Source organism: Choloepus didactylus, chromosome 20, assembly GCF_015220235.1.
Source record: "Choloepus didactylus isolate mChoDid1 chromosome 20, mChoDid1.pri, whole genome shotgun sequence".
In the NCBI taxonomy this organism is placed as follows: Eukaryota; Metazoa; Chordata; class Mammalia; order Pilosa; family Megalonychidae; genus Choloepus; species Choloepus didactylus.
In genome coordinates, this window is record NC_051326.1 from 19,416,624 (window position 1) to 19,443,063 (window position 26,440).

The 26,440-nt window shown below is 34.5% G+C and overlaps 2 protein-coding genes across 2 annotated transcripts in view; both read left to right on the top strand.

Annotated features, from left to right (window-relative positions):
• Positions 1-26,440, top strand: part of LOC119516419 (disintegrin and metalloproteinase domain-containing protein 32-like) — a 255,054-nt gene that overhangs the window by 217,787 nt on the left and 10,827 nt on the right. The window contains exons 17-19 of the mRNA XM_037812770.1: positions 10,085-10,172; positions 11,344-11,503; positions 23,194-23,232. Of these exons, the coding sequence (XP_037668698.1) occupies positions 10,085-10,172; positions 11,344-11,503; positions 23,194-23,232 (287 nt within the window). The remainder of the gene's footprint in view (positions 1-10,084; positions 10,173-11,343; positions 11,504-23,193; positions 23,233-26,440) is intronic.
• LOC119516651 (elongation factor 1-alpha 1-like) lies at positions 5,570-7,091 on the top strand. Its single transcript, XM_037813040.1, has one exon. The coding sequence runs from the start codon at positions 5,645-5,647 to the stop codon at positions 7,031-7,033; it is 1,389 nt and encodes a 462-aa protein (XP_037668968.1). The 5' UTR covers positions 5,570-5,644; the 3' UTR covers positions 7,034-7,091.

Below are 26,440 nucleotides of genomic sequence, written 5' to 3' on the forward strand. Positions count from 1 at the left end.
AAAATGTAGTAAACATCTGTTTTCAGGTACTCAGCAACAGGCAGCATGGGACTTTGTTTGGTAAGAGAAGGGAAATGAAGGATGTATGTTCCAAATTGCCCTGGCTTTCTTCCTGGAAGCACTTTTTGAATTGCAGTACTATGTATGAGATCCCAGGCTGAGTACCACAGGTTGAGAAGACAGAAGTTGGAATTCAGAGAGATTAAAGTGGGTGGCATTTATGGGGCAGATTTCCAAAGAGGAGGCAACAGTGTGGAGAAAGAGCTCCAGATATTTGCATAGAGTTCTGCTTGAGTCTGTTGATGAATATGAAGTGCCACAAGAATAGAGTTAAGCTCCATAAGACCAGGGAAAGAATGAGGGGAACTGTAAACTGAACAATAATCAGAGCTCTCAGAGGACTGGGAAACATTTGAGTTATGATCAACCAGAGTGAAGAGATCTCCTTGAGCACCTTGGCATTCACTAGAAATCCCATAAGAGTCATATTTTGCTGGTATCACTAAATTGACCCAGAGAAAAGAATATTCTAAATTTGCTGCCATAAAAGTTTAAAACTAAGCCTCGATTAAGCTGATCTGCAAATAACTTTAAACTACCTGCCTGCACAACATATAACAATCTTTACAGAAAAATAGCACAATCCAGACATTCTACAACATAATACCCACAATATCCAACATAAAATAAAAATGTAATAAACATCTAAAGGAGAATAATATTACCCATACAAGGAGAAAAAAATAGTCAATTGAAATAGACCCCCAAATGATATAATTAGCGGATCAAGACTTTTAGGAGCTATTATTAATATTCTCAAAAATATTTTTAAAAACATGAACATAATAAGAGGAGAAATGGAAGATATTAAAAAATGGAATTTCTGGAAGTAGAAAATACAGTACCTGACATGAAAAATTCCCTGGATAGGATTAACAGAATAACAGACACAGCAGAAGATAATTTTGGTAAACTTTATAATGAAGCAATAAAAGCTATTGAAACCAAAGGAAAAAGATAGAGTGCTAAAAAATGAACAGTGCTTCAGTGACCTGTGGTACACTTTCATTGATTTAGAATATAAGTAATTGGAGTCACAGAAGAAGAGAAAGAGAGGTAGCCAAAAAATTTTTTAACAAAATAACATTCAAAATTTGATAAAAGCCATAAACTCACAGTTCCCAGAAGCTCAACAAACTTAAAACTGGAAAAACACAAAGAAATATACACACAAGAGCACATCATAATCAAATTATTGAAAATCAACAATAAGGAAACTATTTTTAATGTGGCTAAATGAAGACAAATTACATCAAAAAAGAACAATGATAAGAATGATGTAAAATCTCTCAGATAATAGTAAGCAAGGAAACATTTGAATGACATTACTTAAGTGTGAGAAAACACCATCAATCTAGTATTCTGCACTGAATAAAAATCTTTCAAAAATTAAGGAGAGAAAATACTTTTTCATATGTTCTGAGAGAATTCATTGCTAGAAGATTTGCATTAAAGGAAATATTAAATTATTCTAATGGAAGAAAAATATCAGATGGAAACTTGGATCTGTACAAAGCATGAAGAATTCTGTAAATGAAAATTATGTGGGTATATATAAAATAATTTAATTAAAAAATTTTAAATAGTATTGACTGTATAAAGTTAACGGAATAATACGGTATTGTGGCATTTATAATGAACTTAGACTAAGTAGTTTGTCCTTTCTATTGCTCTTAATATACCATTATGTGAATTTTGCACAATTAATTGATCCATTCACTTATTGATGGATATTTGATTTGTTTATAGTTTTGGCTATTACGAATAAAGCTCATATGAATATGTTTTTACATGTATTTTTCTGGACATATTTTCATTCCCCTTGTCCAGATATCCAAGAGTGGAAGTACTGATTCATGTGATAAATGCATATTTGTAAGGAACTGCCAAACTTTTTCCAAAGTGGTGGTTTCCTTTTACCCTCTTATGAGCAATATATGGGAATTCCAGTTTTTTTCATTCTCACCAACATTTGGAAATGTCAATTTTATCAGTTGTAGCTTTTTTATGATTGTGTAGTGGTTTTAATTTGCATTTTCCTGATTACTAATGCTATTGCGCATCATGTGCTATTGACCATTCATATATCTTGTTTTGTGAATTGTCTTTTCAGATCATTTGTCCTTTTTTATTGTATTGTTTGTAGTATTATTGAGTTAAATGCTATTTTTAGTTTAAATATTGCTCTTTTGTTATATATGTATATCGTACATCTTCTCTCCCAGTCTGTCATTTGCTCTTTCAGTTGTTTTACAACATCCTTTGAAGTGCAAAAGATTTTAATTTTTAAGAAGTGCTGTTTCTCATTTTTTAAATATTATAGGTGCTTTTTGTGTCCTGTTATAAAAAGTCTTTCCCTAGTCCAATATCATGACAAGTTGCTCTTTTGTTTTCTTCCTGACATTCTATAGTTTTAGAAATAGACAATTCAAAATTACAATTAGAAATTTCAATAATCCTCACTAAGTGACTGATAGTAACTGAATGATACTGTCAACCAACTTGATGTAATTGATGTCTATGGGACTGTATACTCAAAACATGAAGGATATATTATTTACAAGTGCACTGTAACATTTATCAAGATAGATCATTTTCTAGCCTATAAAAAAGTGTCAATAAATTTGAAAGACTTTGTGTCATAATACAGAGTATCTTTTGTGGAAACAGTGTAATGGAATTAGAAATAAATAATAGCTATGTAGATAATCTCCACGTTATTGGAAGATAAACAATATAGTTCTAAAGAACCACAGGGCCAAAGACAAAATCACAAGGCAATAGGAAAATATTTTGCACTGAATCATCATAAAATGCAGCATATTGAAATTTGGAGGAAGCAGCTAAAGCAGCATTTAGAAAGAAATATATATATTTGAATCCCTATATTAAAAATAAAAAATTCCAAAATCAATTACAGTTTTACCTTAAGAGATTAGAAAATGAAAAACAAATTAAGCTCACTAATGAGAAAGAAAAAAATTTTTAAATAGGAGGAAATTGATGAAATAAAAATAAACATTGAGAAAAATAATAAAACCAAAGATATTTCTTTTAAAACATCAATAAAATTGACAAATTTCCATGTAAACTGCTGGAAATCAAAGGAGACCCAGGTTACCAATATTAGATATAGAAGAGGGTGTATCAGTACCAAACCTGCATATATTAAAAACATAAGGGAATATAATGACCATCTTTATGACAATAAATTCAAAACCTGAGGTGAAATGGACACATTCTTCGAAGGATACAAATGTATAGATCTCATTTTAGAAGAAATAGAAAATCTCAATAGAAAATCTCAATAGATTAACATCTATTAAAGAAACTTGTAATTAAAAACAAAAGAAGCAAAAAATATCTGTCTCCTTTCACTTCCTTCAGTACATGAAACATAATTTACTCAATAAGAATTAACTGTACTAAATCACATATTATGCTGTTCTAGATACAGCAAGCACTCCATAAGAAAATTATCCCATACACTAAATAGGTACTATAGTAATTTTTAGTACCCATTGATATGCATTTAAACCTTTTACTGCTGTGTTATGTTGATAACATATATAAATATTAGATAATGCTAATGCTTCTGCTGCTGCTCTCTTTTCTGTAATATTCTCTTTCATGCTGAATTTACTATGACCATTTATAAGCAATGCAGTTAATAACTGATAGCATTTCAGGACAAAATAGATGACTCGAACCATTTATTGCTTAAAAATAGCTTACTCCATGCTACGCTAGCAACACTTTTATGCCCGTTGACAAATGAGGAGTAAGCTTCCGCTTGCTAAGGTAAACTGGAAACTTTTGTAACTTTTGGTGAAATGGGAAATTATTCATAAATTGTCAGTATGATGAAGTTGCTGTATGACATAGTGCTGGCACTGATTATCCATTTTCTTGTTTTGGACACTCCATGTAAATGATTGGATTGTTTGAAAGATTTAAAGATTGAAAGTTTCAATTTTTTTTGTTTTTGTTTTGTTTTACATTTGGTGAAAATATTGAAAGCAAGACATGTTGTTCTATTCATCTTAAAACCCAATAAGGAAATGCTGCCACAGCATTTTTGAATAGCTTGCTAAAAGATTCAGGGGAGAAACAGGAATTTTCTTCAATCCATCAATATCCCAGAGGAATGACTTATTTTCTTTTTCAGATTCTATAGCAAAATATTTTTTTTTTTAAGTCCTAACCACAAAGCCAAAATAAACCTATAAAATTATTTCATGAAGAGCACAGGAAAGATTGTTGAAAAATGACTTGAGCTAACCTTTTTCTAACAGCTTAATTCTCCAAATCCCAGTTTAATTCTGGAGAGAGGACAGTTATTGAAAACCCCACATACCCAAATCATATATAATCCTATAAAAAATTCTAATTTCAACATGCATGTATCCTGTGATTTCAATGCTTGTTCTATATTATACATCATTTATCATCAGGCCCCTTACGGCCTAATAAGTATGCCTTAAAAATAAGAACTTTTGGTATTTTTCTCCTACTGTGCTCATGTGGCCATTTATGGCACTTAATATCAAAATAGATTTGAAAATATTTAGCAAAAATTTTATTAGAAAGAGAATTGAGATATTTGGATAAATTCAAGTAGCAGATTTTAAGTGGTTCATTCAAATAAGGTCTAAACGAAAATTGTGTTGAAGATTCTTTTTCTTTTGATTCTTTTTCATTTCTTGTTTTCTTTTTTCTTTTTCTTTTTAACATTCTATTTCTAGTTTGCCAATGAGGAGCAATTGGGCCTTGAGTTATGTTAAGGGATCAAAGGAATATTAGTTATATAATAATTAAAAACTATATATTTTGCTGTTTAAGGTATAAGGCATTCAACAAAAGCTGGGGCTAGCATCACATTTAGTGCTTTTTTCCTAGACTCAGTACAAGGAAAACTTGACTATTCTCATCATTGTACTGGAGCTTTTAGTCAGTGCAATCGAGCAATAAAATAAAAGGCACAGATTGGGAAAAAGTAAAGGTGTTTTTATTCTCATAATATCATTATGTAAGTAGAAAATCACAAGGAATCTATAGAAAATTATAGTATGGATTAGTTAATTTATCAAAGTCTAGACACACTGAACTAAATAAGTAATTGGCCCACATAAAGTAATTTCTAGGTGCAGAAGGGTTCAAAATACTACATTATAAACTCTTGGAAATTGTATCTAAAGGTTTTTTTTTTTTTAAGTTCTGTTTTTGTTCCATTTTTTGTTTGATTGTACTTTTATTTTCAAGTAGGTTAATAAATCCGGCAGCTGATTTCTGCAACACACACACACACACACACACACACACACACACACACACACGGAGAAAACTCCAGACCCATATGGCTTCACTGGTGAATTTTATCAAACACTTAGCAAGAATTAGTAACAATCTTCAACGGGCTAATTCAGAAGATAAAAGAGAAGTCTTCTCAGCTCATTTTATGAGGCCAGCATTACCCTTTCACCAAAACTTGATGAAGATATCATGAAAAAAGAAGCTTTTTTCGCAACGGGTTTGCCGCCAGAACACAGGTGTCGTGAAAACCATCCCTGATTCTTAAGCCAAAATGGGAAAGGAAAAGACTCATATCAACATTGTCGTTATTGGACACGTAGATTCGGGCAAATCCACCACTACTGGCCACCTGATCTACAAATGTGGTGGAATCGACAAAAGAACCATCGAAAAATTTGAGAAGGAGGCTGCTGAGATGGGAAAGGGGTCCTTCAAATATGCCTGGGTCTTGGATAAACTGAAAGCTGAACGTGAGCGTGGTATTACCATTGATATCTCCCTGTGGAAATTTGAGACCAGCAAGTACTATGTGACCATCATTGATGCCCCAGGGCACAGAGACTTTATTAAAAACATGATTACAGGCACATCTCAGGCTGACTGTGCTGTCCTGATTGTTGCTGCTGGTGTTGGTGAATTTGAAGCTGGTATCTCCAAGAATGGGCAGACCCGTGAGCATGCCCTTCTGGCTTACACACTGGGTGTGAAACAACTAATTGTTGGTGTTAACAAAATGGATTCCACTGATCCACCATACAGCCAGAAGAGATACGAGGAAATCGTTAAGGAAGTCAGCACCTACATTAAGAAAATTGGCTACAACCCCGACACAGTAGCATTTGTGCCAATTTCTGGTTGGAATGCTGACAACATGCTGGAGCCAAGTGCTAACATGCCTTGGTTCAAGGGATGGAAAGTCACCTGTAAGGATGGCAATACCAGTGGAACCACGCTGCTTGAAGCTCTGGATTGCATCCTGCCACCCACTCGTCCAACTGACAAACCCTTGCGTCTGCCTCTTCAGGATGTCTACAAAATTGGTGGTATTGGTACTGTCCCTATGGGCCGAGTGGAGACTGGTGTTCTCAAACCGGGCATGGTGGTCACCTTTGCTCCAGTCAACGTTACAACTGAAGTCAAGTCTGTTGAGATGCACCATGAAGCTTTGAGTGAAGCTCTTCCCGGGGACAACGTGGGCTTCAATGTCAAGAACGTGTCTGTAAAAGATGTTCGTCGTGGCAATGTGGCTGGTGACAGCAAAAACGATCCACCGATGGAAGCAGCTGGTTTTACTGCTCAGGTTATTATTCTGAACCATCCAGGCCAAATCAGTGCTGGCTATGCACCTGTGCTGGATTGTCACACAGCTCACATTGCTTGCAAGTTTGCTGAGCTGAAGGAGAAGATTGATCGTCGTTCTGGTAAGAAGCTGGAAGATGGCCCCAAATTTCTGAAATCTGGTGATGCTGCCTTCGTTGATATGGTTCCTGGCAAGCCCATGTGTGTTGAGAGCTTCTCTGATTATCCTCCTCTGGGTCGTTTTGCTGTTCGGGATATGAGACAGACAGTTGCTGTGGGTGTCATCAAGGCTGTGGACAAGAAGGCTGCTGGAGCTGGCAAGGTCACCAAGTCTGCCCAGAAAGCTCAGAAGGCTAAATGAATATTACCTATAACACCTGCCACCCCAGTTTTAATCAGTGGTGGAAGAACGGTCTCAGAACTGTTTGTCTCAATTGGCCATTTAAATTTAATAGTAAAAGACTGGTTAATGATAACAATGCATTGTAAAACTTTCAGAAGGAAAGGAATGTTTTGTGGACCATTTGTTTTTGTGTGGCAGTTTTAAGTTATTAGTTTTTAAAATCAGTACTTTTTAAATGGAAACAATGACCAAAAATCTGTCACAGAATTTTGAGACCCATTAAAACAAAGTTTAATGAGAAACCTGTGTCTTCTTTTGAAAAGTCAGCTTTGAATTGCTCAGGCAAAAGATAAAGTGCTCATAACCTATTTCTGGTGTTTTATCTGCTGAAATTTGATATGATACTTAAGTTAAACAATTTTTTTCAGGACAAATTGAGGGATTTTTCACCTAATTGGAGGGATCATCATTTAAGTTGATTTAAGTACTTAGTTAAAAAAATGGGGTGGTTTATTGGTGGCAACCTTAATGGAAAAGCAAAGGGTAATTTGTAATGTTCATAAGCTACCTTAGAAAGCCAAGTTCTGTTACAGAGGCCATGTGTTGCATATAGGATTTTAATTTCGTGTAGTTATGTCTATATCAATATTGAGTAAATGAGTTTATTGTATCTAGGAAAAATAAAAGATACTGGAAGTTGGAAAAAAAAAAAAAAGATATCATGAAAAAAGAAACCTGAAGAACAATTTCTCTTGTTGAACATAGACACAAATTTCCTAATATTATTAATATGTAAGAATTATGATACTTCATGATCAAGTGGGATTTATTCCAGGTACATACGGTTTAATATTTGAAAATTAATGAGTGTAATTTCACAATATTGACAGAACAAAGGAGAAAAACCATATGTTCAGCTCAGTAAATGCAGGAAAGCATTTGACAAAATCAACATCTATTTATGATAAAAATCTCAGCAAAATGGGAATAGCAGGGAACTACTTTAATCTGGTATAAGGCATTCAACAAAAGCTGGGGCTAGCATCATATTTAGTGCTTTTTTCCTAGACTTGGAATAAGGAAAACTTGACTATTCTCATCATTGTACTGGAGCTTTTAGTCAGTGCAATAGAGCAATAAAATAAAAGGCACAGATTGGGAAAAAGTAAAGGTGTTTTTATTCTTATAACATGATTATGTAAGTAGAAAATCACAAGGAATCTATAGAAAATTATAGTACAGATTAGTTAATTTATCAAAGTCTAGGATACAAAGTCAATATACAAAAATCAATTGTATTTCTGTATACCAGGAATTAACAGTTGGAAAAAGAAATTTTTTAAAATGTCACTTAAAATAGCACCAAAACATGAATTACTTAGGGATAAATTTATATGTATAAGACTTGTATGCTGAAAACTATAAAAGAATTGCTGAAACTAAAGGAGACCTAAATAAATGGACAGTTACACCATATACATGAATCAGAAGATTCAATAATATTATGTTAATAAATCCCCAAATTGTATAAATTTAATGTAGTTCTAATCAATATCCCAGCAGCCCTTTTAACAGACATTAGCAAGCTGATCCTAAAATATATATAACAATACAAAGGACTAGAATAGCCAAAACAATTTTTAAAAAGAAGAACAAAGTTGGAGGACTTAACATTATCTGATTTCAAGATTTACTAAAAACCTACTGTTATCAAGACTATGTGGTATTGGCATATGAATGGATTTATTGGTCAATATAAATTGAGAGGTATTTCATGTTATTTGGAAAGTTTGCATTGCACAGTGGTGAAGGGAAGGGCCTCTGAAACCAAAATGCCTGGGTTCAAATCTTGGCTCCATCACTTACTAGCTTTGGTAATGTATAGCAAATATACGTCAGTTTCTTCATCTATAAAGTGGGGATAATAATTGTCCCTACCTCACAAGGCTATTGTGAGGATTTAATGGTCTATTATAAAGTGCTTAGGATAAAGACTGGCACATAATAAACAAAATAAAGTGTTTGCTATTAATTTATTATTAGAGAAATCATCAATTCCTAATTTTATACTGTATGTATCTGATGCCTGCTAAGAATATAAAAAACTTTAGCTTAAAAATCGAACAAACAAACAAGCAAATCCCAATCCTGATCAAGGGTAGTGGTATGCTGGTTTTATCAGTTAGGGTTCTCCAGAGAAACTGAACCAGTAGGATATATGTATGCATTTGTGTGTGTGTATGTATATATGTATATGCTAATATGTGTATGTATGTATACATATTTATTTATTTATATAAGGAAATTTATTATATGGAATTAGCTCATGTAGGGGCTGCCAAGTCTGCATTGGTAGGGCAGGCTGGAGGATGGAAATTCTGGTGATAGTGATGTTGAATTCTTGACCCCAAATTCCTTAGGCTGGAAAATGTAGGAGGATTGGAGGGAGTAGTCTTGAGTCAGAATTCCTTCTGACTTCTGAAATCCTAACTTCTCTCTAAGACCTCCAACTGATTGGATGAGCCCACCCACATTATTGAGGGTAATATCCTTTACTTAAACGTCAACTGATTGTAGATTCTAATCCCACCCTATGAAATACCTCCACAGTAGCCACTATGTCAGTGTTTGACCAAACCACTAAACAGACACCTTAACCTAGCCAAGTTGACACATAAAATTAACCATCATATGGATAAAATGCTTAATAACCAGACTGTGGGAGGGTGAAGTCCTAATTCGATCTACCAACCTAGTTCGAGCTACCTGCATAATGTCACCGAATGTGGTACCAGTTGGCTCCAGCACACCACTGGAAGGGCTTCACTTTCATGAGAATTTAGGTATGTATTTTTGAAATTTTACACTAATTTGGCAGGTAAACCCGTGAAGGTGTTAGATTTCTTTGATGGAAATGTTGTAAGCCTCACTTTTTGGCTGTGTTTTTTGGTCTAAGAAACTAAGCATTTGATTTGTAAAATTACCTCTAAACAAGTCACATAAGCCAAATTTCACTTTCTATGAAAACATATTTTAAAATAATTATTTAAAATTTTAAAATGATCCTAGGTATGCAATTCTAAGGAGACATGCCATTGTAATGAGGGCTTCAGGCCTCCAGATTGTAGCACATCTGCGCGATTGTCTGGGAAACAGGGCAAGTATCTGTTCTTTGCATATCTGTTTAGTAAAATTTTCTAGTTGTTTATCTTAATGAAAGAAAATTTGGATTTCTTCCACTTAAAAAGAGATTGATATTTGTAATTGAAAGATAATCAAACTTCTCTCAAGGAGAGGAAACCAAATATGCCTTCTTAACTCTTGTTTTCTTTTCTCATCTTCACTACTCAAATATTATGACTGAAGCTAAGAGTATTTTAAAAAATTTTCTCTTTATTAATATTGCTTTTCTCCTTTAATTATCTTTCACCCTTTTCCCCTCCTATGTGTGCTCCTGTCATCTCAGCTCTACAGAAATACTTACTGAGCGTCTACTCTGAGTTTAGCACTGTTACTGTTTCCAACACAGAAGAAATAAAGGAAATAGAAGACAAGTTTTTACTCGGAAGGTTTTGACAGTTTCAATGAGAAAAACTGGTATAAGTTGCTGCCAAATAGATAACAGAAGGGATGCTAGCACCATGTTCTGTTTGATCATTATGGCTTTAATTTCTGTCATTCATTCTTTAGCAAAGTTTTACAGAGCTAATAATATATGCTATGTACTGGTCTAGGCACTGGGGGTGTAACAAGCAAAACAAAGTCTCTCTCCTCTTGGTGCTTAGGTATGTTTTATATCTGTGCTACCCAGTGCTAACAAGTGGCAGATATGGTTCGGAATCAAGTCTGATTTTTATGCCAGTGCCCTTTTAGTAGTACTGCAATGACTCCATGTGTAAAAATAGATCCATAATGTCAAAAAAACACAACCATTTCATAAAGAAAAACAGGATATGCACAAATACAGTGAAATTTTGTGATAATGCACCCTGTAATAATGCAAATTTGGATGACCTTGCAATTAATTACATGGTCCCTATATTATTTAGACCCCACTTAAATAGCATTAGGATGGGATTGTGCTGTGGCTGCAGTGTAAGATAGAAAACTTTTGGCAAATCACATTACCTTTCTGAAACTTGGTTTCCATGCTTTTTGAATGAGAGGTTGTAGACATAATTCCATGTATTATGATTCTATTACTACTTTTCCGTATTCCTTGAATAACAATAAAATTAAGAATATTGTAATCAATTTGCTGCAACTTACAAGTAAAAGTAGAAAGCTTAAGTTTTTACCCTGACATTTTAATGCATTTTTATTTATAGGTACAGTCATGGAAAGAGCTTCCAGGAAGATTGGAAAGAACTGGTGGCTTTTAGTTCTCTACATTTCTTTACCCATTGTCATTGTAGCAACAATAATAATTGTGAAACGGAATAGATTGAAAAAGTGGTTCACCAAGGAAGAGGAATCCCTAAGTAGCGAGTAAATTGAGTTTGTATTCTGAAGTTAAACTTTGGTGCCATTTTGAATTTACTCACATGGAAGACAATATCATGAGTAGTAACAATACTGTATATTTTATAGGGGGTTTTAGTTCTACATCAGTATATCATTTATTTATGTGAAATAGTTGTTAATACCTCCATTTTATAGACTCAAATATACCCAGAGCTATTATTTTCAAATTCCAGTGTGTTTCTCAAGTGTGATCTGGGAGTCACCTAGAGGAAAAGCTCCAGAAATATTTATTAAAATTGCAGATTTCTGGGCCCTACTGTAGATTTAATGAAATATTTCAGTTTACATTTCTGCCTCATGTAAGAAATAATTTAAACAATATTATGTGAGTAAAATTTTCAGAAAGCAAATTTATAATTTTGCCTTTAATATATTTTTATTTTTAAAGAAATGTTTAGACATAAAGACAAACAGCCATTTTTCCACCAATGGACATAATATTTTTCTTGTTTCTCTAATGAAATGAAGCATTGTATATACAGTTGCAATCCCTTCTAGTACTAAGCTCTTCCCTCCTTCAGTGAACAATCTTTACTATGAAAGTTGAAGTATCCTTTCTATTACATATTTTTATTACAATTCTAGATACATGTGCTATATCTAGCATTGTTTTGTAAATAATTTTAAATTTCTATTATTATCTATAAATGCAGTTCCTTTTCTTATTCTAATTTTATATAGTTTTTTTTTTTTTTTCTTTTTTCCTCAAAGTGTGTTCCCTAGACCAGCAGCAGGGAAAACTTGTTAGAAATGCAAATTCTTAGTTCCACCCCAGATCTACTGAATCAGAAACTCTGAGGTTTGGGCTAAAATACTGTGTTGTGTGTGGTTTTTTTTTTAAATTTAATTTTATTGAGATTGTTCACGTACCATACAATTATCCAAAGATCCAAAATGCACAATCAGTTGCCCACAGTATCACCATACAGCTGTGCATCCATCTCCACAATTAATTTTTTTTCAATATTTAGAAATTTTCATTACTCCGGAAAAGAAATAAAAACAAAAAAGAAAACTCATCCTCCCAATCCCTAACCACTCCCTCCATTATTAACTCATAATATTGGTATAGTACATTTGTTACTGTTGATAAAAGAATGTTAAAATACTAACTATAGTACATAGTTTGCAATAGGTATATTTTTTCCCTATATACCCCTCTATTATTAACTTCTAGTTATAGTGTCATACATTTGTTATAGTTCATGAAAGAGATTTCTAATATTTGTGCAGTTAATCTTGCCCACCACAAGATTCAGTGTTTTACCCATTCCCATCTTTTAACCTCCAACTTTCCTTCTGATGACATACATGACTCTAAGCTTCCCCTTTCCGCCAGAGACACACACCGTTCAGCACTGTTAGTTATTCTCACAATAACATGCTACCGTCACCTCTGTCCATTTCCAAACACTTAAGTTCAACCTAGTTGAACATTCTGCTCATAACAAGCAACTGCTCACCATTCTTTAGCCTATTCTATATCCTGGAAACTTATATTTCATGTCTATGAATTTACATATTCTAATTAGTTCATAACAATAAGACCATGCAATATTTGTCCTTATGTGTCTGACTTATTTCCCTCAATACAGTGCCCTCAAGTTTCTTCATCTTCCCGTTTTTTTCTTTTTTTTTAAGGCAGTTTTGTTCACCCACCATACGTTCTGTCCTAAGTAAACGATCGATGGTTCCCTGTATAGTCATGTATTTATGTTTTCACTGCCATCGCCGCTATCTATATAAGGACATCTCCAGTTCTTCCACAAAGAAGGAGGAAGAGTCAAAGAAGGTAGAGAGATAAAAGAAAAAGAAAAAGGAAGAAAAAAAAACATGACAGCTAAAAAGCAACAAATGGAAAGATAGAATTAAACTAAAGTAGAATAAACGAGTCAGACAACATCACCAATGCCAAGAGTCCCATACCCCTCCCTTATGTCCCCCTTTTAAAGGCATTTAGCATTGCCTTTGTTGCATTAAAGGAAGCATAATACAATGTTTTCAGTTAACTGTAGCCTCTAGTTTGCATTGATTGTATTTTTCCCCCAATACCATCCTATTTTTAACACCTCACAAGGTTGACATTCATTTGTTCTCCCTCATGTAAAAACATATTTGTACATTTTATCACAATTGTTGAGCACTCTAGGTTTCACTGAATTATACAGTCCCAGTCTTTGTCTTTCTTCTTTCCTTCTGGTGTCCCACATGCTCCTAACCTTCCTCTTTCAACCATAGTCACAGCCATCTTTGTTCAAGTGTACTTACATTGCTGTGCTACCATCACCCAAAATTGTGTTCCAAACCTCTCACTCTTGTTTTCCTATCTTTCTGTAGTGCTGCCTTTAGTATTTCCTTTAGATCAGGTATCATGTTCACAAACTCTCTCATTGTCTGTCAGAAAATATTTTAAGCTCTCCCTCATATTTGAAGGACAGTTTTGCCAGATATAGAATTCTTGGTTGATGGTTTTTCTCTTTCAGTATCTTAAATATATCACAATACTCCCTTCTTGCCTCCATGGTTTCTACTGAGAAATCTGCACATAGTCTTATCATAGATTCTGCTGGTTCTTTTATCATACTTTTGATTTCTACCTTAAGTTCACCCAATGTTTTCTTTATAGCCTTCATCTCTTTTTCCATATCTTCCCTGAACTTGTTGATTTGGTTTTTGATTTGATTTAGCATATTTCTTGGAAAATCTTTAATAGATTGTATCATTAAAGTGAAACAATATCTCAACTGTATCTTGATTGAGGTGTAAATTTGTTCCTTTGACTGGGCCGTATCTTCATTTTTCCTAGTGCAGATTGTAGTTTTTTTGTTTTCTAGGCATCTGTTTTCCTTGGTTACCCCAATCAGATTTTAACAGACAAGAATGGGTTCCGATCTCAGAATGGGGTTATATTCCATTTCAAGTCTCCCTGCAGGTGTGTCTTAGAGATTGACAGACTTTCCTTTGAGGTCTCTAGCTGCTGTGCTTTTCCTAACCTGCCCAGCAGGTGGTGCCTGTCAGCCTGTCGCTCCCAACTGGTGTAAGGAGGTGTGGCCCCTTTAGTTTCTGTTTGGCTGTTTTCCCCCAGGCTCTGGGGTCTCATTCTGAAGGGAAGACTGGTAGTAGATCTGGGCCCCACCTCCTTCCTCTTAGGGAAGATACACACCCTAGGGAGTTATCATTTGCATTTGAATAGCTTCTTTGTCTCTGTGATTCTGTTATCTCCACCCCTGTCTGGGTCAGAGTGATGGGAACTGAAAATGGCTGAGGCTCTCTCCACTGAGCCCATCAGGTTGAGAGAGAGAAAAAGGGACAGAAACCCTGCTTTCAGAGCCAGTCCACAGTCCCCCAGATTCACTCATTGGCCAGAGGTAACACCTGGTCTTCTGGGCTCCACCTCCTGGGACAGCGGAGTCTTCTGGTTCTTTAAGGTCAGTCATCACTAAAAGCCTCCATCTGCTTGTTAGAGGTTTGTAGCTTGTATTCAGCAATCCACATTTGTTAAATTAAATCCCCAGTTGGAGTTGGGCTGAGCTATATTCACTCACTCAGAGAGTGCTGCTTTCTACCACAGTGAGGTTTTGCAGCTCAGCTTGCCATGGGGGGAGGCAGCTCCTGGCTCAGTTCCATAGTTTTTACTTACAGATTTTATGCTGCAATCTCAGGCATTTACTATTATTGATGAGATGTTGGCAGTCAGTCCATATAATTCATTTTTCCTTACTGAGTTTTCTTTCTGTCTATACTATTATGTTACTGAATTATGACCTATTCTGATTTGGTTTTGTTTTTATTTATACAGATCTGAACTTAGTATGATCTTTATTATTATGTCTTTCTTCATTTATGGAAAATTCTCAGTCTTTATCTCTTCAATTATTGACTCCCATCTTTTCCTGTATGGTTTCCACTCTAGCCTCCAGGGTTGTGGTGGGAGTTGTTTTCCTACACCTCCCCTTTTTCTTTTCAGATAGGAACGAACATTTTTAACACCAGGGTATAATTTAAAAATGGTAAAGTTCACCAAGGTTAGTATGAATATCTGTGAGTTTAACAAGTACAAACACATACTGTACTCACACAAAATATAGAACAGTTTCATCACCCCATATATTCCCTTTGATCCTACCTCCAGCTCCTAGCACTGACATACTTGTTTTCTGTGACTGTAATTTTGCCTATTCCAGAATTTTGTATAAATTATGCAGAATTTTGTTTATGATTTCTTTCCCTTCATATAATTTGAGATTATATTGAGATTCATCCTTGTTGTAATGTGTATCAATAGCTTGTTATCTTATGCGTCCATTTATTGAGGTATAATTGACATAAACTGCACATACTGTAAATGTATAATATGATATATTTTGACAAAAGTAGCACGCATGAAACCATCACCACAATCAAAATTATGAAGATATCTGTCACTTCCAAGAATTTCCTGTACCTCTTTGTGATCTCTCCCTTCTGCTTTTCCCTCTATATCCTTTATCCCTGGCTACTACTTATATGCTTTCTGGCACTGTACTTTAGTTTGAATTTTCTAGGATTTTATATAAATGGAATCATACAGTATGAACTCATTTTTTTTAAATAAATTTTTTTGTGGTAACGTATATACAACTCAAAATTTCCCAATTTATCCACTTCCAACTGTAAAATTTAGTGATGTTACAGTCACAATGTTCTGCTACCATTACCCCCATCCATTACCAAAACTTTTACATCACCCCAAAAGAAACTGTACCTATTAAGCAAAACTATCCATTTCTGCCATCCCACCCTCTGATGCCCTGTATGTTCTTTATTTTAGTATGGATTCTTTGATTTACCATAATTATTTTGAGATTCATACATATTCTTGTGTAAATTAATAATTCATTCCTCTTTGTTGCTGAAATATATTCAGTTGTATGAATGTACCATAATTGTTTATCCATTAATCTGTTGATCTATGTTTAGGTTGCTTCCAATTTTTAGCTATTATACAAAAAGCATCTGTGAACATTCATGTATACCAAGGGATGGAATGGATGGGTTATTTGTAAAGTGCATGTTTAACTTTTTGTTTTAGGTTTTTTTTTTCATTTTTTTATTAGAGTAGTTGTAGGTTTACATAAAAATCATGCAGAAAATACAGAGTTCCTATGTACACCCCCTCACACACAGATTTTTTCCCTATTTTTAATACTTTGCATTAATGTGGTACCTTTCTTACAATTGAGGAAACAATATTATTATAATTATGCTATTAAGTATAGGCCATAGTTTACAGGGTTCACTATTTGTGTTCTTTACTCCAGTTTTTTTATTAATTTTTATACTAGTTACATATAAACTAAAATTTCCCCTTATAACCACTTTCAAATACATAGTTCAGTGCTGTTAATTCCATTCACAGTTTGTGCTACCATCACCACCATCCATTACCAAAACTTTTCCTTCACCCCAAACAGAAACTCTGTACCAATTAAGTATTAACTCCCCATTCCTTACCTCCACCTTGGCCCCTGGTAACTTGTATTCTAGTTTCTCCCTTTATGAATTTGCTTATTCTAACTGTATAATATCAGTGAGATAATACAATATTTCTTCTTTTGTGTCTGCCTTATTTCAATCAACATGAACTCTTCATGGTTCATCCATGTTGTCACATATATCAGAACTTCATTCCTTCTTTCAGCTGAATAATATTCCATTGCATGTATATACCACCTTGTACTTATCCATTCAGCTGTGGATGAACAGTTGGGTTGCTTCCCTCTTTTAGTGATTCTGAATAATGCTCTATGAACATCAATGTGCAAATATCTGTTCAAGTCCCTGCTTTCAATTTGTTTGGGTATATACCTAGAAGAAGGCATGTCAGGTCATGTGATAATTCTATACTTAATATTTTGAGGAACTCCAGATTACTTTACACAATGACTACACGATTTTATGTTCCCACCAATAATGAATGGAGTACTCCTAATTTTCCACATGCTTTCCAACATCTGTTACTTTCCTTTTTTATATAGTAGCCATTCTAGTGGGTGTGAAATGGCATATCAGTGTGGTTTTGATTTGCATTTCCCTAATGACTGATGATGTTGAGCATCTCTTCATGTGCTTTTGGTCCAGTTATTAATTGGGTTGTTTGTCTTTATGTTGTTGAGTTGTAGTTTTTAATATATTTTGGATATTAAACCCTTATCAGGTGTATGGTTTCCAAATATTTTCTCCCATTTGTAGGTTGTTGTTTCACTTTCTTGATAATGTCCTTTGATGCACAAAAAGTTTTTATTTTGATGAATTCCCATTTATCTGTTTTTTCTTTTGTTCCTTGTGCTTTTGGTATAAAGTCTAATAAATCATTGCCTCACACAAGGTCCTGAAGATGTTTCCCTACTTTTCTTCCATCTGCTTTCCTTGGAGTTAGTTTGCTATACTTTTTCTAGATCCTCCAGTTGTGGGGTTAAGCCTCTGATTTGATATCTTCTTTTTTAATGTAAGTATTTAGAGCTATAAATTTTCCACAGAGCACTGCATTTACTACATCCCATAAATTTTGGTATATTGTGTTTTCATTTTCATTTGGTTTGAGATTTTCATAATTTCCTTTCTGATTTCTTCTTTGACCCAATGTTTCTGAATTTCCACATATTTGTGTGAATTTTTCAGTTCTCTCTTTGTTATTGATTTATGGTTTCATTCCCTTGTGGCCACAGAAGATTCATTGTATGATTTGCATATTTTTAATTTATTGAGATTTGTGACTTAACATATGGTCTATCTTAGAGAATGTTCCGTGTGCAATAGAGAAGAATGTGTATTCTGCTGCTGTTAGGTGGTGTCCTATATTTTTCTGTTAGGTATAGTTGGCTTATGGTATCATTAAAGTCTACTATTTCCTTATTGATCTCCTCTCTAGATGTTCTATTCATTATTGATAATGGTGTATTCAAGTCTCCTACTATTATTGTGGAGCCAGCTATTTATTCCATCAAGTCTGTTCATATTTACTTCATATCTTTTGGGAATCTAATATTAGTTACATATATATTTATTTATAATTGTTATATCTTCTTGTGAATTGGCCCCTTTATCAGTATATAGTGACTTTCTTTGTCTGTCATAACAGTTTTTGATTGAAGTCTATTTTATCTGATATTAGTATGGCTACACCTGTTCTATTTTGGTTTCTATTTGCATGGTATATTTTTTCCATCATTTAACTTTCTGCCTACCTGTGTCTTTGAATTTAAGGTGAGTCTCTTGTAAACAGTATATAATTAGGTCATGCTTTTGTAGCCATTTTGCCAGTCTCTGCCTTTAGAATGGAACATGTGATCCAATTAGATTTGATGTGTATGCCATTAATGCAGGGCTTTCTCTTGCCATTTTGCTATTTGGTGTTTGTAAGTCATATAACTTTTTTGTACTTCAATTCTTCTACTTATGCCTTTCATATTTGTTTGATTTATTTAGTGTTCCTTTATGAGTTCCTTCTCATTTCCTTCTGTATATACTTTTTAGATATTTTCTTTGTGGCTACTTTGTGGCTTGAATTTACATCCTAAATCTAAGTAATCACATTGATTTGATACCAACTTAATTTAATAGCACACACACTTTCCTATACCCCTTTATCCCTGAATTTTTTTGTTGTATGTTACAGATTATATCTTTATATGTTATATGTCCAAAACCATAGATTTGTCATTACTTTTTATGCATTTGCCTTTTAGAAACTGTACAAAGTAAGATGTGGAGTTACACACAAAAAAACAAAACAAAACAAAACAAAAAAACTACACAATACAATAGTTCTGGCATTTATAATTACCCATATGGTTACCTTTATCAGAATTCTTTATTTCCTTATACCACTTCAACCCATTGTCTAGTGTCCTTTTCTTTCCATCTGAAGAATCCCTTTTAGCATTTTATAGGGTATGTCTAAGTGTAGACAAACTCCTTCAGCTTTTGTTTTTTTCTGGGAATGTCTTACTCTGTCTGTCATTTTTGAAAAACAGTTGTGCTGGATATGAAATTTTGGTTATCAGTTGTTTTCTTTTAGTACAGAGTTTTTAGCATATTTTGTCCCACTACCTTCTTGCCTCCATGTTTTCTAATGAGAAATTGACAAAGTCTTATTGGGGTTTGTTCTAGTTTGCTAATGCTGGAAAGCAAAACACCAGAAATGGATTGGCTTTTATAAAAGGGGTTTATTTGGTTACAGAGTTACAGTCTTAAGGCCATAAAGTGTCCAAGGTAAGTCATCAACAATCGGGTATCTTTACTGGAGGATGGCCAACCTCTGTTAGCTGGGAAGGCACGTGGCTGGAGTCTGCTCCCAAGTTCTGGTTTCAAAATGGCTTTCTCCCAGGACATTCCTCTCTAGGCTGCAGTTCCTCAAAAATGTCACTCTTAGTTGCTTTTGGGGTGTTTTTCCTCTCTTAGCTTCTCTGGAGCAAGAGTCTGCTTTCAATGGCTGTCTTCAAACTGTCTCTCATCAGCTACTCTCTCAGCTTCTGTACATTCTTCAAAGTTTCCCTCTTGGCTGTACTCCTCTTCACAATGTTACTCTCAGCTGTACTGAGTTCCTTCTGTTTGTCGGCTCATTTATATGGCTCCAGTGATTTAATTTAGACCCACCCTGAATGGGTAGGGTAACACCTCCATGGAAATTATCCAATCAGAGTCATCACCACAGTTGGGTGGGGCACATCTCCACAGAAACACTCAAAGAATTGCAATCTAATCAACACTGACACATCTGCCCATACAAGATTACAAAGATAATGGTGTTTTAGGGGACATAATACATTCAAACCCACACGGGGTTCCCTTAGTTCTTTCTCTGAGTTTTCCTTTATTTCCTTGAGTATTTTGTAGATCACTCTGTTTTTCTGGTTCATCCAAAGTTTTCTTTATTGATGGTTTCTGAAATTTTCTCTTGTTCCTTTGGGTGAGCCATCAGTTCCTGTTTCTTTCTTTGTCTTGTAATCTTTTATTGCACTCTGTACATATTAATAATTTAAGTGTTGACTTTGGGATTTAATCCTTGATCTGTCTGTTCCTTAAGTTGTATCCAGTTGGTGATATGACAGAGATTTCCTTGAGTGCCAGGAACTAACAAACATAAACTACCAATGCAAATTACACCTTTTATAATTTTTGAAAATTGGCTGTGCTCTGGCTGGTGTCCTTCTTCAGAGTTTAGCTCTCCTATCAAGATCAACCCAAGTTCTTGCCCTGAGTTTGAGCTCACACATGGCTTTAGGAATTCCTCTGTTTATAGGAATCTGAATGTTCACTCTTTTAAATTGTCCTTCCTTCCCTCTAGGATACTCTATTATATGTCTTAAAGGTAGTAATCATTGCTCTAGGCTGATTCAATTTAATTGTTTCTTATACTGTCTTAGCTATCCACAAGCTGTTTACGCCTGTAGGGCAAATTCTGGGACATTAATCAGAGACCAGTGTCAGGTTTCAGTCTTTTTAATCTGCCACCCAATAGATTAGCACGGACATGTAGATTGCACCCATTATGCAAATAGGGCCTATTCTCCTTTGTCCACAACAGGGCCAGGTACCCACAGTCGAAATGTGTCTGACTCCACAATGCACTGGGGATGGAGTGGGGGATGGGCCTGCAAGCATGTAACGAGATTCTCCTAGCATTTTTGCTTGTTTGTTTGTTTTTAAATTCAGTTTTACTGAAATATATTCACATCCCATGCATTCATCCAAAGTGCACAATCAACTGTTCACAGTACCATCATAGAGTTGTGCAAACATCACCCCAATCTATTTTTTGAACATTTTCCTTATACCAGAAAAAGTAAAAATAAGAATAAAAAATAAAAGTAAAAAAGAACTCCCATATTATCCCCCCCATTCCACTCTATTTTTCATTTAGTTTTTGTCCCCATTTTTCTACTCATCCATCCATACACTGAATAAAGGGAGTGGGATCCACAAGGCTTTCACAATCACACTGTCATGCCTTGTAGGCTACATTGTTATACAATCGTCTTTAAGAGTCAAGGCTACTGTGTTGCATTTTGATAGTTTCAGGTCTTTACTTCTTGCTATTCCAATACCTTAAAACCTAAAAAGGGTTATCTATATAGTGCATAAGAATGCCCACCAGAGCGACCTCTCAACTCCATTTGGAATCTCTGAGCCACTGAAACTTTATTTTGTTTCATTTTGCATCCTCCTTTTGGTCAAGAAGATGTTCTCAATCCCACCATGCCAGGTCCAGATTCATCCCTGGCAGTCAAATCCTGCATTGCCGGGGAGATTTACACCCCTGGGAGTCAGGTCCCACATAGGGGGGAGGGCAGTGGGTTCACCTGCCAAAGTGGCTTAGCAAGAGAGAGAGGGCCACATCTGAGCAACAAAGAGGTACTCAAGGGGAGACTCTTAGGCACAATTATAAGCAGGTTTAGCCTCTCCTCTGCAGTAATGAGCTTCATAAGGCTATTTTTAAAAAATTAATTAGAGCAGTTGCAGGTTTGCAGAAAAATCATGCAAAAACTACAGATTTCCCATATACCCCCATTACAGTTTTTAAAAATCATTTATAATATTTGGTGTGTTAATTGGTTGTTTCACTGAGGCAGTGGACCTTCACCCTTGGTGGTATGTAATCAGAGTCTTTTATCTTCAGTGTCTATGACTTTCCCCTGGGAATTCATCATGCTGTTTATTGTTTAGACATACAGATGAATTTGTTTCATTTTTGCCTCTCCTAAAGCAAAAATATTTGAAATAATTGCTATTCATGATGTCCAAGAATTTGTGAGAGTATGAACTAGGGTCCTATGCCTATGCTTTTTGTAGGCTTGAGATTCTGATTCCTTCAGTAATGCCTTTTTCTATCATGTATTCCAGTTTCCTTGCTGCATCCCTAAGTCTGTGAGTCAGAGTGGTTTTGTTCTTGTTTCTAGGTAGCAGGGCCTTTCGTGGCACCCAAGGTTAAGAAATTGAGTTCTAGCTTCCCTAAACGCATAGGCCTGGGACCTTTCCAGGTGAGGTTATTCAGTCCGTATCCTCAAAGGTCTGTAACTGGTTAGCTACCCCTACAGTCTTTCAGCTTTAGTTCCTGTTCACCCTTTGAACTCACAGTTTCTTCACTTTTACTGTTATCAGAAATCTTTTCTTATCAATCTCTGCTTTGTCTCAAATGTTTTCTTTTTTTCCAGCTCTCCTCTATGTGAGGAATGGAAAGGAGAGACTGTTTCCAGCCCACTCTGACAGACTGTCTGGAAGTCAGTATGGGTTTTAATTTGCAAAATGTAGTCATTTCTTTATCAATGAATAAAAAGTTAAGTTGGAGTCCGAAGGTCAAAATCAGGCATTCAGCAACAACCTATATTCTGTGCTCAGAACTGATAAGGAGGTAGCAAATCTGTGTTTTCTTAATACTTTCCTCACTGTGGGATTGAAAATTTGCATTCTTTGTGGATAAGATCTATGGGAAAATAAGAATGTTATTTATTTGCATATCTCTTATTCTGTGACCTTTAGACATTATTTTCTTTACTGCTGACTAGTTTTCTAAAAGAGATAATACTGCTAATAGAATAGCCTGACTTTCATTCATAAAAGATGCAAGCCTTTCTTAAGTAGTAACTTAAGACATTATTTTCAACTTTATTTAGATCCAGATCAGAAGGCAGCACTCACACCTATGCCAGCAGGTAAGTAAATTAGAAGGTGTTTTTAAAATAGTGTTGAAATTCAAGAATGAGCAAGGTAATGATTCATAATTAATTAGTAAATATTGTTTGAACAGCCTCAATTGAAAGCCAGACTATTAGCATATGGTAACTTAGTTTCTAATAAATTAATCTTCATTTGATAATGGTTGTTGGAAGCCTACTTTGAGGAAACAAGGAATAAAATAAAATAAGGGATAGTAAATATATAATTAGTAAAGAAAAAGAATGTGTAGTGCCTGGAAATCACCCAACTTTGATTATGTTAGTATACTGTTAAATAGACAAGCAAAAAAATGCTTGGAATTTGATAGACTATACATAATAGAGAGCTCATGAATCTAAATGTATAAATATCCATAATAATCATGGTTAGGGAGAACTAACTACACTGTCCAAGTTACTATTTTGTTCATCTTATTATTAATAAATATCATTTTGTGCTATTTATGTTTTTTAGCCATGAGTTTAATTCTTACTGGTTTATAACTGCTATACTAACTTTCTATTTGTTAGATTTATCTGATATAACTTTTTCATCCTCTTACATTCAGTCTATTTATTTTGTTGGTCTCTTAAAGACAGCCTACAAATGGAATTTAAAATATGTAAATTCAGAGTTTCACAATAGTTTAGTGTGCCTATATACTTATAATATGTTTGCTGACATATTAGACTATATACTACAATTTCATGTTTGTTTTTTTCTATTTATGATACTTCTCAATACTTTTTTTTTTCCTACTTACCTGAATTCCTTTATATTGATTGTGCTGTCATTGTTTCTTTCTTTCCTTCTATTTATTTGGTCATTATATATTTTAACTATATTCTTCCAGCGATTTTCTTTAAAAGTTAAACTGCATGGTTAATTTGGGATTTTTAGATTTAATAAGTACTTAGAGTGTTATTGTAACAACATATAGATCTTAGCCCATTTCTTTTTTTCCTGTTTCCCTGTTATTCTTTTCTTCTATCTTTTCTTTATTCTTATATATTCAAGAATACGAGGATTTCACAGCATCGTTACCACTTTATTTGCTCATTACTCTTTTTCGAATTTCACTCTTTTAAGTTCGATTTTTCTTTGATGAAGTACATAGTTTTGAATTTCCATCAGTTTATCTTATCTGGTTAAAATTGTCTTTATTTCATTTTTGCTGTTGAATGTGAGTTTATATGGTGTGGATTCCTACATAGAGGGTTATTTTGCTTCAGCTGTTTGAAGATATGTCAGTATAATCTGACATTTTCTCATGATGAAGAGAAGTCTTCTGATAATGTGTTGATTCATTTATTCCTTTACATTTAATACAAATTTTATCTATTGTACATTTGTATTTCTATTGCTGAGTAACAAATCACCACGAACTTAGTGACTTAAAACGACTTCCATTTATTATGTGACAGTTCCATACGTAGGTGAGAAACCCAGTGGACTTGTCTGGATTCTTACAAGGCCAATAAGGTGTTGGCCAGGCTGGACTCTGGGAATAATCCAGTTCCAAGCTCCTTCAGGATGTAAGCAGAATTCCATTTCTTCTAGTTGTGGGTCTCTTTCCTTGCTAGCTGGCAGCCGAGGGCTGCTCTGTTCTAGAGGCCATCTGCATTGCTTCTCATGTACCTGCCTTCACCCTCAAATCATCAATGGCTTGTTGGGTCTTTCTCAAACTTGGAATTTCTCAATTCTTGTTTTGCCACAACCAAAGAGAACTCTACTTTTAAAGGGCTTAACTGACTGGGTCAAACCCACCAAGATAATCTCTAAATTTTAAGGTTAACTGATTTGGGACTTTAATTACATCCACAAAATCCTTTCACAACAGTATTTATATTAGTATTTGATTGAATAACCAGGGGACAGCAATCTCAGAGGACTATCTTTGGAATTTTGCCTGACATAGCCTCTAAGGTTTTATCTTTGTACTTAGAGCTATCTCATGTCAGTGTATTTTGGTAGTTTTTTGTTTTTTGTTTTTGTTTTAATTATGAACTGTATGCAGTATTCTCTTTCAGTGTGGAGACTCATACCCTTCTTTTATTTTGGAAAATTCCTAGACTTTATCCCATCAAATATTGTCTCCCTACTTCTAAATATTCTTTGAAATTCCTCCATTTTTCTTAACTGGTCTTTAAATACTATATATTTTTTCGTCGAGTACTCTGGGTGATTTCCCAACACAATTTAAAAATCAGCAATTCTTTTTTTCAACTCTCATTTCTTGTTTCATGGAATCTATTCCTTTCTTTATGGAAATCCCAGACATTCTTTTCTGAAGTTTTTCTGTTATCTGTAATTCTTGGTATGTGAATTCTTTTGTTTGCTCTGGTTGTAGACATTATTTATTAGTGCTTTTTCTTTTTCTTTTTTTTCCTTCTATTGTAAGGTTATCTTAAGTGGCAATGATTGCCTGATGGAAATCTGTGGGCACTGTGCCTTTCATGGCTGTCAGGTTTAGAGAAGCAGCTCAGTTCCAACCTTTCAGGAGCTTTCAACTCCTTTTTAAAGCTAGTGTGTATAACTAATTCAATACCCCTGGAGTCATTCAGCTTTAGTTCCTATTAATCTTTTGAATTTATAGTTTCCTCCAGTTTACTAGCATCAGGAGATATCCCTTTTAAGTTTCAGGTTACATTTTGTATTATTTTGTCATCTCTCTATGTGTGGAATGGGGTGGGTTGAGGGGGTTGGAGATTACCGGTCAGTTTTAAACCACAACCTGCAGTAATTTGTTTATCAAGAAGTAAAGCATTAGGTTGGAACCTGAAAGCCAGAATCAAGCATTTAAATCGTACTCATTTGGTGTGCTGGGGAGTGATAAGAAAAAAAACAAATCTCTGTTTTTTTCCCTCCTTTCCCTAGTTGAGGATTTGAAATTTACACTTCTTATAGTCATGGTATATGGATAAATAAGGTTTCTTATTTGCACACCCTGATTTAGAGATATTTTTAAATTATTCATTATGGTGATTAGTAGTATAAAAGAGTTAATGCTGGTTATAAAATAATCTGACATTAATTCATTTAGAAGGTACATTTTTTTAGTATTAACTTAGAAGCATTATTTTCATTTAGTTCCAGATCAGAAAGCAGCAGACAAACAGATGCTAGCCAGTAAGTAAATTAGGAAATCTTTCTTAAAGTAAGTATGTGTTAAAAGTTAAGATGAACATATTGATAATCAGCTAT

Bases quoted from the DNA above. Each gene is read 5' to 3' on its own strand.
- LOC119516651 (XM_037813040.1), top strand. From the start codon at position 5,645: ATGGGAAAGGAAAAGACTCATATCAACATTGTCGTTATTGGACACGTA.